Below are 13,786 nucleotides of genomic sequence, written 5' to 3'. Positions count from 1 at the left end.
AGCCTAGTCATCTGCTAATACCTGGATACCACGCTACTGTTAAAGAGCAGGAGTCAAGGAACAGTAAGAAAGCAACCCTACAGTTGCATTACAGTTCTTCAGGGCTCTATTTCTCTTAAGTGACTAGGAAGTTCAAGTAATTAACTTCCTAATCAAATGATGTGTGTGTTTTGTGTGTTTTTATTCTTTTGTAAACTGCTCTGGATTTTGTTTCAAATGATAAGTGGTTTATAAATATTGCTAATAAATAAACAAATAAATTCTGTATGCAAAATCTTGATCTGTACTATCTTGCTTCTTTTGAAATATCATAATAATGTATAATCTTTAATACTGACCCTAATCAAGTAAGATCAAGGCTTGTCTCAATTAACTGACACTATTTACTATTATACATTTTAGAGCATGCTTTAGAAATAAAGCAAAGCAAGTTACCTGAAGAATGTTATCTATAGCATAATTCAGGGAAATAAGAAGATAAAAAAAGATGGTAATACATTTCTAATCTCGAGTCTTCCCTATATTCACAGCTTCCAGTGCAGTTCCCCTTTTGAGCATTGGCTTAATTTAGAATAATTTAGGAATCATTAAGTCCCACTGAAATCAGTGAAATAAATACAATTTCATTTTCAATGTGACCTGAGGATTTATGCCTCTGCCAGACAGGTGAAATCACCCATCTAGTTAAGATGCAGCGTGTCACAAGGCACCTCCCTCTCTGCATAGGACACTCATAAGCCTCCAAGCTTCAGGGGCTTACAGGTACCCAGGGTGCAACCCATAGGATTGGCCCTACATTTATCAAAAGAAACTGAGTATTCTAAGGCGGGCATCCACATTACAAGATAATGACACAGAACATAAGAAAAAGATTCATACTAAAAAGGCATAACAAATGGCTTTTTCACAGTACTTCTTTTTATGATTTGCTTGTATATTACTTTGAGTAACTGGAAAAGTGGTATACAAATGTCACAGATTAGCATAATCCATCACTGGATTTAACATGTTTTTTTCGAGTGTTGCTTTTCCAGGGCATGTGTTTGAGTTTGCAGCATTAGAAATTACCACTGGCACTATAGAAAAGCAAACCCTGAATGACAGTGCCATGCCTTGTACCACTTACAGAAGTCATTTCCATGTTATTCATCTGAGTTTCATGGAACCCGCCATCTGACATAACTTCCTCCTCTGCTTCTTCATCTGCAGTGGCAACATTTCTACGTTTAAACAACTGGAGAGAGAGCGATACATTGAAGTTACAACTAACGATATATCTACATTTACAGAAAAAAAATTAGGATCAAATTTTATCGAACACCACATAATAATCACAAGGTTGAGCTACGTAACATTCAATTCCTGGGGCCTACCTCATCTTCTGTAGTGAGAGAAAAAGCAAAGTAATTGTTGAGAAGAACATCAATTTTAACAATGAAAACACTGAGAGGCACAGCGAATGAACTGCCAACTATATTACATATGCTGGGAGAAAGAAAAAAAAAGCCAAACTGAGGTGGAATGAAAACAAATCTACAGTTCACCCCAAAGTAGAACTTTTCCTCCTTTTGCAGATTGCAGAAATCCTAACTGAACATGAATGAACAACAGAAAAAAACGGTGAAGGGAAGAAATGTTCTTGGCTGTATTGTTAAGAGGATGTGGGGAGGATTTTTTTTTAAAAAAAGGAAACAGTGTTTTATGCTAGGCAAGGTACTGCTCTCAGGAAAACCTGGGGTTCCTTGGAAGCTTATCAGTGATTCCTCACTCCTGCAAATTCACACAGAATTTGTAGGGGACAGTTCAGCAAGGCTCAAGAGGCCTGGGTAGTGTCCTATATAAACTGAAAAGTATACTCTAGAACACTCCCCAGAATTTTCTGTGCAGTTGTTTCTCTACAGTCAGGCTGACATAGAAGGGTTCCTTGAAGGTAGAAACCATTCAAAACCATTCATCTGGGGCAACTGCATATGGACCACACTGTAGTAGTTTAGCCTCAACAGATTACTTAGTCCTGATAGCTGGAAGATCTAGATTTGGGAGCTTAAAGTTGCAGCTTCATACTAAAAGGGTGAGGGCCAAGAGGCTGTGAGATTTCACCTGGGCTCCTGCTGGCTCCCTGAGCTGTCCTTCAGCCTTGCTTCCATCTGCCGCTCCTCCTCTTGGCAAGTATTTAAGGCGTGGCTGCCAGGGGCAGTGCCTCTGCATGCGCCTCTGTGGTGTGCAAAGTGTGGCGCAAAGTGCACACTTGGCGCCGTACTTTGAGATGCATGACGGTTGCACAAGTCCTTTCTTTTCTCTCTCTCCAGTTCTATTTTAATGATGATAATAATTCGGAAGCAGTGCAAATTAGAGGCGGATAATTCTGCGTCTGGAACTTCCCCTAAACTTAAACAACTTTGTATCGACAATTTTATAACCCACTCTGTCACACCAGCTGCACATAGACTTGAGCAGCAGGACCCAACTTTTTTTAACGAACCCATGCCAATATTTGATAAAGTCTCAGAAGACATCAGCAATCTTATGGCACAAGCTTTGGGTGAACCACTTGACGAGAGCCTACTCTTGGCAGACTGCCCCGTTAAAGGAGACTTGGATGCCTCCATTGATGCCTCAGTCCTTCATCTAGAACAGGGTAAGAGAGCACTTTCCTTTAGTTTGCCAAGTCTCCTGAGCAACAATGATTCAGAGACCCTCTCTAAACACTTTTTCCTGACCTCCAAAGTGATTGCTAAACTTTTCCAGGAAATCCGGGACATTAGGTTGATTGTGACAGGCTTTAAATTTTACTTGGAGGTGTCTGTCGAATTGCTTGGTCAGGGTTTTCCTGTGGCGAACAAGGGACTACTGACTATAGTCACAGAGGAGGAAAGCTCCATTTCAGAGCTCTCTTTGGACAAATCCTCCTCTTGATTGCAGGAGACTGCCCCCCTGCTGCCTCATCTGAGTGCCCTTGTTGAGGAGACGGGCTGGTTGGATCCTAATGCAGCTAAGATAGGTGTTATTGACTCGAAATACAACTCAGTCAGAGTTTTAAAGAGTCAAAATCCTGGAAATAGGTTCCCCAAGAGAAGGAACCTAGGGAAAACTAAATGTATGTTTAATAAAACATTGGGAGTAGGGGCTGGCAAATTGTCAGCATATAGAGCAAACGTTCGCAAGAAGGCAAAAGGGTTAAATTTTAAATCACTATTAACAGTATCTGATAACAGTCAGGATGCTGAACTGAAGGACAAGACAGTGAGGCAGGTCAAGCACTTCAAAAGGGAGAAAATACAAATGAACTCCCGCAGCCCACAGTCCAAAATTACTCAGGAATCCAGTACGCAGACAGCCCCCATTGGCTTAGTTTTGAAACAGGAGCAATCAATAGCATGTCAAAGACCCACACTATATGATAGAGTCCAGTAATGTCTGATTTAATGAGATGCCATCTAGTCTTCTCAAATTTGGTTCTGCCCAAGGTTTATTCAACTCAGAGAAATAAGGCAGAAGACTTTTTGCAGGCACTGAGACGTTCTGGTCTTCAGGACCTTATTTCCGTGGATATAACAGAAGTAGAATACCTCTCAAACTCCAGAATTTTGACCTCATTTGCAGACATACACGCTGTTAATTACGTCCTAAAGAGCAGACCAAAGCTGGAGAGGAACGGGATATCAGTCACTGGATGCTTCAGGAATATCGCTAAACCCGTCCCAGTTAGGCTCCAGGGGGAAGCACCCTAAATAACCTCTGAGGGAAAACAAAACACATTACCTTCCAGAGATTACCACAAACAATGCACTCAAACTGGGATGAGTAACTCTAGGAGCCCAAATAGGCATCAAGTAGCATTATATAAATTAGTGAGAAATGTAATTCCTCAGTTGGCTAACAACCCTGTGGAGCAGGCTTCATTGCACTGCTCACACCTTAGGGGCCGCCCCACACCTACAGGTGAGGGTGAAATTAAGGTCTGCTTCACAGAGGAAGAAGCAGACCTGGTGAAGCACTTCCAGGGTTTGACTATCTTTGAACAAGAGGAGCTACTGTTTAATTTGTGGTCTGTTTGGGAATTACTGAATTGCCATCAGAATAGAGGGGATAAGTCACAGGGTGAAGCGAACGCTCTACCTCTGTTCAAGTCACATTTGCTTGAAGGATTAGCTACCTTGGAAAAACTACTCCCCCCCTCGCCACTTTGTCAGCATGGTTTAAGCTTCTGCCACCCAAGGAACAGGAATTATCCATTAGGGGCCTACTTTTCCTGCAAGATTCTTTGTTCACTCTCATGAGAGATAAGAGGGGCGTTCCCACTTCACCACTGGCACACTCCCATTCAGGGGTAACTCCTCCTTTGGACATTTGCTCTACCCCTCAATCCCCCCAGTGTCTTTAAACTGTTGACTAAGCGGCAGACAGGCTGAAAAAACATACCTAGGTTTAAAGATTGTCTTGGAATATTTCCAGATGGCATGGCCAGACAGTGGACAAAGAGCTCATTACATATCTACAACAGTTTCAGATAATTCTCTTACAAGAAACTTGGGTGGAGGATGCTTCCTGTCTACAACTGCAGGGTTACAGGGCGTCCTCTAAAGCCGCTGTCAGACATCACAAAAGGGGCCGCTGTTGTGGTGGGTTGGCAGTGCCTAAAAGTACCTAAAACTTTTTCTGGTACAATCTGGCCCTATGCCCAGGTAGAACCAGCTGATATGATAGGGAATGCAGGAATATGATAAAGGAATGAGCAAGGATGGCCTGCAGCTTTAAGCACTCTAGATCAGAGGAGCGTTGTAAGACTTTGATTACAACTCGTTCATCTTATCAGTCTGTAATGAAAAAGAAGGCAAAGTCTATTAAACAAAGATAGATGGAGCTGGGACTGGCAGCAAGACAAAAAGATAATGTCAAATTTTGAAACTTGATCAATTCAGAGCTATACTTTTCTATTACTCCCACTTGTATGGATCTCCCTGACTGGCCACCAATCTGAGTCTCGGATATCAAGCATTCACAACCTGGTATCTGACAAAGCATCTGGGGAAGATATGCTCCCCCCGGAATTATTAAAATGCAATCTTGCCTGGTGGGCCCTAGTGCTGGCAAAGCTGTTTTCACATATTAATTTAACTGGAATCATCCCTGCTGGGTGGGGATCCAGCATTATAGTTCCGCTGTACAAAAAGGGCGAAAGATCAGACCCTAAGAATTATAGAGCAATTAGCCTTTTGGACATAGTTTCTTAAGAGTACAGAAGATTCCTGTTGAATAAATTGGAAGCGTGGGCAAAAGAAAACAACATTCTTGCTGATGAACAAGTGGGTTTTTGGCGGGGAAGGAGCACAATTGACCAATGTTTTGTGCTCTCCCATTTGATTTGTAAAAGTCTGAATAGGCCTGGAGGTAGACTGTACGTATCATTTGTGGACCTTACTTCTGCATTTGATCTAATAATCAGAAAACATTTATGGGAAAAATGGCCACATACAAACATTGATAAGTGGCTGCTGGTTTCGGTGCAGAAAATCCACTCCCATACAGATCTAAAAGTTCATACTAGTCTGTCAGGAGCGCTTTCTGGAAAAGTCAACACCAGAAGAGGTGTCAGATAGGGCTGCATAGTGGCCCCCTTTTTGTTCAATTTTTATGTGAACAGTTTAGTGGCAGATTTAAGTTCCCTGAATCACTTCCCTCCATCTTTGGGACCCTGAAAGGTACAAATGTTACTTTATGCAGATGATATGCCCTTCTCTCAACCACTCTAGTAGGTCTAAGGAGCTTCTAAATAAACTTAGTTTGGTCTGCAGACAGGAAAAGTTGGTTATAAATTATTCCAAAACCAAGGTTATGGTTTTTGCTAAAAGGAAACTACATAAATGGCGCCTTGATGAGCATATAATTGAGCAATGTTCCAGCTTCAAATATTTGGGGGTACACTTTTCCTCAAATCGCAGTTGAAAACTGCACATAGAGGCAGTAAAGCTTGCTGCCTGGAGGACTGATAAAACAATCTTATCTTTCGGGTGGTGCAACGGCGGTTCTTTAGTGGGCCCACCTTTGGAAATATATCTACCTAAAGTGCTTCCCCAACTTTTGTATAGTATGGAGATATGGGGTCAAGGCCATGCCCCAGCAGTTGAGACCATTCAAAATAAATTTTTGAGAGAGCTGCTGGCACTCCCACTGGCGGTCCCTTCTTCCCTTCTAAGATTGGAAGCTGGAATTATGTCTCTCAAAGCAGGAATAGACAAAGCTCTCATCCTTTATGGCAAAAGACTACCGAGTTCCACTGATGGAAATCTGGCAAAACAAAGCTTTCTTGAGCAAATTGGGCCCAGCATTGGCTAGTGCTGTCTCAGGCCTATTTTGAGGATCCCCACAACTCCCTAATTAACTTGGATAAGTGGAACATTAGAGACATAATTTTTGATGCAGATTGCCATGAAACTATTCTGGCTAGCCAATGCCAGGCCTTCTCACCATGGTTCAGTTTTTTCAAAAGAGGACAATATTTACAGCACTATTTCCAGGATTTAACTTTTGTGGCTCTCAAAAAGGCTTTTACAGCCCTTTGTTTTCAAACCATGCCAACTGCTTATTTGAATAGGAAGTACAATGGGATCCCTCTGGCTCAGCAGACCTGCATTTGTGGCTCTGGCGAAGTTGAGGATATAGTACATTCTCTTCTTCATTGCCCCCTGTATGAGGAACCTAGGGCCCACCTTTTGGGGGAACTCCTGAAAAGCAGAGCTGGCAGGTCTCCTGAGGAAATTATCTGTGATCTATTGGCAGACTATAACAAATGTATTACAATGAATGTCGCATCTTTGCAATAGCAGCTCAAAAACTCTGCCATAACTTTTTAATGACATCTGCTGTGAATTGCCAGGGAGATCATTTATAACATAAAGCTGTATGAGCTTGGCCAGTTTGTTCGTTTGGTATATTTCCATTATATAAACTGTTTTTTACTCTCATTGCCAGTTTTTAATGAAGTTGTTTTGACATTTGTATAGTTATTCTGTTTCGTTGTAGCCCGATCTTAGCATTTTTTTTTTTACCTTCTTATTTTCTATTTCTATTTTTTGTATAGTCCTCCAGATTCTGCTTTTAGGTATTCATTATTTGATGTTTTCACTTTGGGCTTTTGTTATATATAGCTGTATTGTAACTTGTATTTGTAAAGGCCTTTGTGCTATGGACAAATAATAAACAATTCGATACTAAAAGTAGGCTGTGGTGAAGAAACACAATTATTTGGCTCTCATGGAGGACAAGTAGTCCTGAGTCAGGCCTCAGACACAATCATGTGCATGCGTACTATTCACCCAGAACAAAGAATCTGGGGGACATAACTTCCCCAGCTCAGCCAAGGAGTCTGCTGTGCAGTACAGCTGCTGATACATCAACAAAATCCTAACTTTATCCTGGTGTTGCCAATGCTAAGAACATATATATACCATGACAAAACAATTGAGCTGGATACTTTTAGTGAGGTGGAATGTATTTACACCATCAGCCCCCGACTGGGAGGAAAACGGGCAGTGATGCTGGGCTTTTCAGGATTGGCTTGACTTCTTGACCTGTCTGGACAAACTCAGGACAACACACTACACCAAGCCCACCAGATCTCAGTACTACATACAAGGCCTCATTCACAATTTGTGGATAATATACATTTCACCTAGAAACATTTTTGCAGTAAGTAGTAACTATACTCTCAGGGTATCATTGCCCTGCACATCTAATCAACCTGAGCCACAATGTAAATAAGTTATCTCCAAAGGGAAGCCACCCTTCAGGTGCTAAAGCTTGGAGGCTCCCCACATCCCCTCTCCTCACCCAGCAGCACTAGGAGCTTCCAGGAGCCTGATCACACTGGCAAAGAGGGTGCACAGGGATGCCTTCGTTGTGTGCCCTCTTTCCCAGGGCCATCAGGTTGTCAGGAGCCTGATCCGCTGGGAGATGGGCAAGTTCAAAGTCCCTCTCTCCTCCCAAGCATCTGTACCAAGATGTCTGGGGTGGAGGGAAGGCTGTAACGTCAACCCCATCACAGAGATCTGGAGCTGGATCACTGGGAGGAGGTAAACCTCTCTCTCCTCCTAGAGATCTGGATTAAGATTGCTGGGGGGGAGGATTTAACCACACCTCATTCCAGCATTTGGGAAAGACTGAAGGCCAAAGGAGAAGGGGACGGCAGAGGATGAGGTGGCTAGATGGCATCACGGATGCAATGAATATGGACTTGAGCACGCTGCGGGAGAGAGCGCAGGGCAGGAAGGCCTGGCGTGCTGTAGTCCATGGGGTCACGAAGAGTCGGACACGACTGAGCGACTGAACAACAACAACAACATTCCAGCATTCCTGCTCAACATCACTGGGGTGTGGGTGGAAAGTTAAAGCCTCTGCCCTCCCCCCGCAATGATCCTCAAGATTGCTGGGCAACCTCCCAGCAACCTGGATCAGGACGGGGGGGGGGGGGGAGAGAAATAGTGTGCGTGTGCATACACTTGCATGCATGGCCCATGAGCGAACACCTCACGCGGCCCTTGGGACTGAAAAGTTTGTCCACCTCTGTGCTAAATGGATGTGCTGAGTAGGATAGAAGCTTAGGGAGACCAGACATGGAAATGAAATTTTCTTGAAGTACTAGGCCATGAAACTAGATTGGGAGAAAGCCCCGCCCTCTGCACCGCAAATGGGTAACATCCAAATCAGATTCCACATTTGAATATAGGATTTCCCATACTAACTGCATGAGACTCCAGCGTACCTGCTCCTCTCGTTTCTGCTTCCGTAGTTGAAGGCCCTCTTCCTCACGCCGGCGACGCATTTCATCAGGATTCAGGGACTTATTCTTGTAGCTCTTCAGTCGAAAGTTCTCTTTTCCTGAAGTTGTCATGGTTTCTAAATAGTAATGTTGTCAGAAAGAACATATGGGTCAAGTGAGCTTTCCTGCTTAATGACCTGTAACTTCAGTTCTTTATTTACTCTAATAATGACTGTCCTACATTACAAAAGGCACAATGTACTAACATCAAGTATTATGAGGGTAACTCCCTCCCTCCTGGCAAGCTCACTTGACTGACTGATACTGCAGATCTAACCTTAAAGTGGGATGTCAAACCTCCTGACACAAAGACAGAAGATCAGATTATTTACACTTGGGTCAGTTCTTCTGCCTAGCTCTCTTCCACACCCCCAGTTGCCTATATAACTTTAAGCAGCCTTAAGTATACTGACTACTTTCCCCCAATTCCTGGCACAAGTAACCCCAAAGAGGTGAAAATTAATACTTTTCCTGCTAATACTTTTCATACTAACTTGAATTACTATGGTATACAGAAATCCCATCTTTGAACAGGCTTCCCAGGTTGGCTTTTCACAACTTACCTCTTTCTTTTTTGTTTTCATCCTGATATGCATTTAGGAAATACATGGTTTAGCTAAAGTTGCTCTAAATCAGAGGTGGCCACTGCTATTTTTAACCCTGCTTGGTAGTTGCATCCAAACCGAACAGTGAAGAAATCCATCTACTTAAGTAATCCTTTCTTTTAATACTTTTAATGCTATAGTTGTCTAATTCCTCTCTATAGTATGTTATTTTATTTAATAAGAGTAATTTCTAACGGGTATCAAGTTTGCACTCACATTTTATGCAAGAAACATTTTGCTACATGCTTTCCTGGAAAGGGCTTTTTATGCTTGGATTAGCAAGGAGATGCCAGAACTCTGCCTGGGACAAACATGGATGATACAGGCTACACAGTATATGCTCAGTTTGGGGAGTGTCCAATTTCTGGGGTGTCCAGAGGTAACAGCTGATGGCAGCTGTTGACAAATAAACCTTGGTAACAGATTAAATTATTGAATGGGCTTGGACCAAGTGTTTACTTTCATGCAAGTGCTCCCAGGAGTTTAAAGGTAACAAGCAATGGAGAAAAACAACCTTAGAGTTGCCTTAAGAATAACAGTGAATATGCAGAGATAATACAGGTAGTCATTCTCTCTCCTTGAAGTCCATATGGTTTCAGCTTCTCTTCAGCCTTTGCTCTATTCGTCTATAACCTGTACCCAAAGAACTGATCAGACAGCAGGGTTTCAGTTTAACGAACACTATTTGAAATAACTTTAAGATCCTTGAGGAGAATGGCTTAACTCATATTTGCCATAATTTTACATACAAACATGAGTGTTTGGCAAAGCCCAGTAATCCTGATTCCGCTGATTTAAACTTGCTTGACATAGGGGCTGTTTGTATTTAATGGCAGCATATCATGGGCATTCCACAGCCTTTTCGAATATTCATTTTGACATGACATCTGAACCCAGACACTATAGGTTAATCGTGGGTTAAAGAACCCACAGTTAACCTAACTATGAATTGTAGGTTGTTTAACCCACAATTAACCTATGGTGTCTGGGTTCAGATGTCATGTCAGCATGAGAGCAGAACACGCCTAGAACGTTTTGCTGCTGTTACATGCAAACTGGGTCATAATGTTTTTACACACTTATGAGCCAACATGTACAAATGTAGGAGGATTAAGTACTTGTGGTTAGGTTCTCAATGACAGAGGCTCCCAACATCACAAATGTAATTTATGGAGGGCTCTTGCAAGTCACTGCCAGGTGTACAGAGGCTCAAAACTGTCGATTCCCATCACCACTTCCAGAGAGGATGATCCAGTCATGAAGGGTAGTAGATCAACTGCAAAGGAAGGCAGTAGCACTTGCCTTTCCTTGCAGTCATCTCTTCCCCAACTCCATCCCCGATATTACAGTGCATCATTCTCAGTTGAATGGAACATGCTCTGCAGGCAAAAGGAGGGTTACAATGAAAGAATTCCAATCCCTCACCTCTGCAATACCCCTCCATACACATACTTCATGGCATTAGGAAACAGCAAGGAAACACTTATAATTAAAACTTTTTCTCCATACAAGATACAAAAAAGCACAACTACCCAATAAAGCCATCTGCAACATTTTTTCTGTGGACTAAACTGTGTAAAGCAGGGGTACATAACCTTTTCGGCCCCAAGAACTCCAATGGGTATCTGATGGGGTGCCAGGGGTTGCACAGAGGCACACAAGCCTTCAGGCTTTGCTGAAGGTGGGAGGAGGCTTAAGTCCCCTTCCCACCCCAGCCACTCCATACTGATCTCTGTTTTCGGCTGGTGGCGGGAGACTCAAGCCCCCACCCTGACCCAACCACTCTGACCCAATTGCTGCTTTATGGCTGCTATTAGCAGTGGTAAAGCAGCGATCTAGGCTGCATGGGGGTGCTGGGAGACCTTGAGCCAATCACTGTTTTACAGCCACTATTAAATCAGTGGTTCAAATTTACTTTTTTTTCTTGCTGATTTAAATAGCCTTGATTTGAATCAATCCACCCTGCATCTCAGAGGCTCACCTTTAGGTACAAGTCACTTTGAGATATCTCCGAAAATAAAGCTTGACTGCATTCAAACGTGTTCAGATCAATTATTATACTGGCTGCTGCATTACCCACTTTGCCAAACGCACCCAAGTGAACAGGCAGGAAGACACAGTTCCTAGGGACCAGCTTCAAATCTCTGGGTGTCAGGCATCCCATTATAACATTTCTTCATGCCACACCTGATCTGTACATTGCTACCACCACCTTCTTTCCCTTGAACCCTGGGTAGGGGGATCCCAGAGCAATTAGCTAGTTATCTGCTGGAGGAGCAGGGGGAGTAGCGACCAGCTAAGACGTCCCATCACAGCAGGTAGGCAGCCTGCTTTCCTCTTGCTTTCCCTTAGGTGCAAATAGGTAAACACAGATAGATGGTCATGAGTAGCTATGCAAGTAAGGCCTCTCTTGGGATCACTAGAAATTTCACTGAAACCTCGGGTTCAAATTGAAAGAAGGTATTTACTGCAGGAATATAATGAGAGACAAAAAGAGAAAGCAGAATGGGTACTTGAAATATTTAAAAACATGCTAGTCTATGCTAAATGCTTTGAGATAAAATACTCACAACACAGGGTTCACCTGAAGGGTTGCAACATGCACAGCATCTTCCTAGGCATTACAATATTTTTGATTGATTGATTGATTGTATTCATAATATAACTAAGAACATTTAATACAATTAATAAGTATGTGGGGGGCCTCAAATGATTTTTTTCTGTGGGTCAATGGCCCTTAATATAAAAAAGGTTCCCAACCTCTGCTCTAGTGCTTGTAGATCCAGTACAAGCCATCTCTTGAAGCTCTGGTTACTCAGCTTGGGATCCACTGACAAAGAGGAATAACTGTCCCCAGAGAAGGAGGCAGATGAAGACACACACTACTGGGGGGTGGAGAGGCAGGAGGGCTGGATGCTTTGGGAAGGTGCTTGGAGCTACTGGAGCTGCTAGAGACAAGCTTTTCCAAAAACTGAAAGCTGAGAATTTTTCATTATTGTATTTATTGTTTTGTTATTGTACTGTGTTGGGGGAGGGGGGAGCAGGATTATGATCATAAACTGTCCTGAGGGCACCAGTTGGATCACATATAAATTTAATAAATAAAAATAAATAAACAAACAATTAGTCAGCTTAATATATGTAACAAGACATTGGGTTGGGAGGCATCCATCAAAAAGGTCTTAAATGAGACAGTATTGGGTTTTTAACAGAAAGATGCATCACCACTAAAATCAGTTTATCACAGGATTGGAAGATAGCCAACATAATATCAATTTTTTAAAAGGGAAGGGCTGGGGTGTAAGGAGAGAAAAACATGAAAATTACAAACCTAGGAGCATAATTTCTGTTCCAGGTAAACTGGTAAAAACCAGTTGGTGTGGCTTACCAAATGCTTGACAAACTCCCTGTTTTTGCAGTGTCAGGCACGCAACAAAATTTTGAGTTTATAGAACCTTTGGGAGGCCATTATACATGGGTTGCATTCAGCGTGGTGGGTCACAAGTTATGCAGACAGGATATAGAAGAACAAGCTTTGCTGAGGAAGAATTGGCATGGCTTCGCAAGGGGAAGGCAAACTTTTTAGCCTTTCAACAATCTTTCAGAACGTTCTGAGTGTCTAACAGTGGAGGAAACAAACAGTGGGGTTTCCCAAGGACTGTGTTGGAGCCAGTTATATTTAACACTCACAAATTGTGGCATCTGGGATGAGTCGTGAAATAGTCAAGTTTGCTGATACCAAATTATTCAAGGTGATGAAAACCCAGTCTTGTGAAGAACTCAAAAAGGATCCCTCCAAATTGGAGAGACATGATGGCAGGATAAGACAGTTCTTATGCTGTTGCTATGATGAACACCAACAATCTGGGACTAGCTGGTTCAAAATCCTCAAGGCAAACACAGAAACAGACAAGATCATTTTGACTAAGTGCACTTCTTTTCCATCTTAAGATATAAATATGCTGTAAAACTGTCAACTTGTATTGTGACTATGGCATGAAAGGCTAGATGCTGAGAAGCCACCACTTTTAGAACTGAGTAAATTTTATGAGATGTGAGGTTTTTCAGCAGCTGGACTGCAACTGTAAGGAGAGAAGAACTTTTTTTAAATTTTTCAGCCTAGATCCAGCACTGGGCCTAGACGCCCAGTAGCTAGGAGGTGATGGCCTGTGGCTAAGCAATAAAGGTGTGAGACAGTTACACATGCTACTAGTTTCAGCCAGTCTGCCAACTGTTACCCTATCTAGAAAAGACAGAACTGGCCTGAGTCTTCCATGCACTCATTAAATCCCTTCTGCAATGCTCTCTGTGTGGGCCTTCCTTTCAAGATAGTTCAAAAACTGCAATTGGTACAAAAAATGGC

The 13,786-nt window shown here is 42.5% G+C and overlaps 1 protein-coding gene across 3 annotated transcripts in view; it reads right to left on the bottom strand.

Annotated features, from left to right (window-relative positions):
* The window catches only part of KPNA1 (karyopherin subunit alpha 1), an 85,701-nt gene that overhangs the window by 69,522 nt on the left and 2,393 nt on the right, over nucleotides 1-13,786 (bottom strand). For 2 of the 3 annotated variants that reach the window (XM_084835296.1, XM_084835297.1), the window contains exons 2-3: nucleotides 8,762-8,895; nucleotides 1,127-1,234 (exon numbers count right to left, since the gene is read on the bottom strand). In XM_084835296.1, coding sequence (XP_084691422.1) covers nucleotides 1,127-1,234; nucleotides 8,762-8,890 — 237 coding nt within the window. In that variant the 5' untranslated portion in view covers nucleotides 8,891-8,895. Of the gene's footprint in view, nucleotides 1-1,126; nucleotides 1,235-8,761; nucleotides 8,896-13,113; nucleotides 13,311-13,786 lie in introns of all 3 variants that reach the window. The other variant, XM_084835298.1, reaches the window with a different exon arrangement.

Source organism: Heloderma suspectum, chromosome 2, assembly GCF_057233095.1.
Source record: "Heloderma suspectum isolate Gila_16-S chromosome 2, 16-S_ref, whole genome shotgun sequence".
NCBI lineage: Eukaryota > Metazoa > Chordata > Lepidosauria > Squamata > Helodermatidae > Heloderma > Heloderma suspectum.
This window is presented reverse-complemented; position numbering and strand designations above follow the sequence as displayed.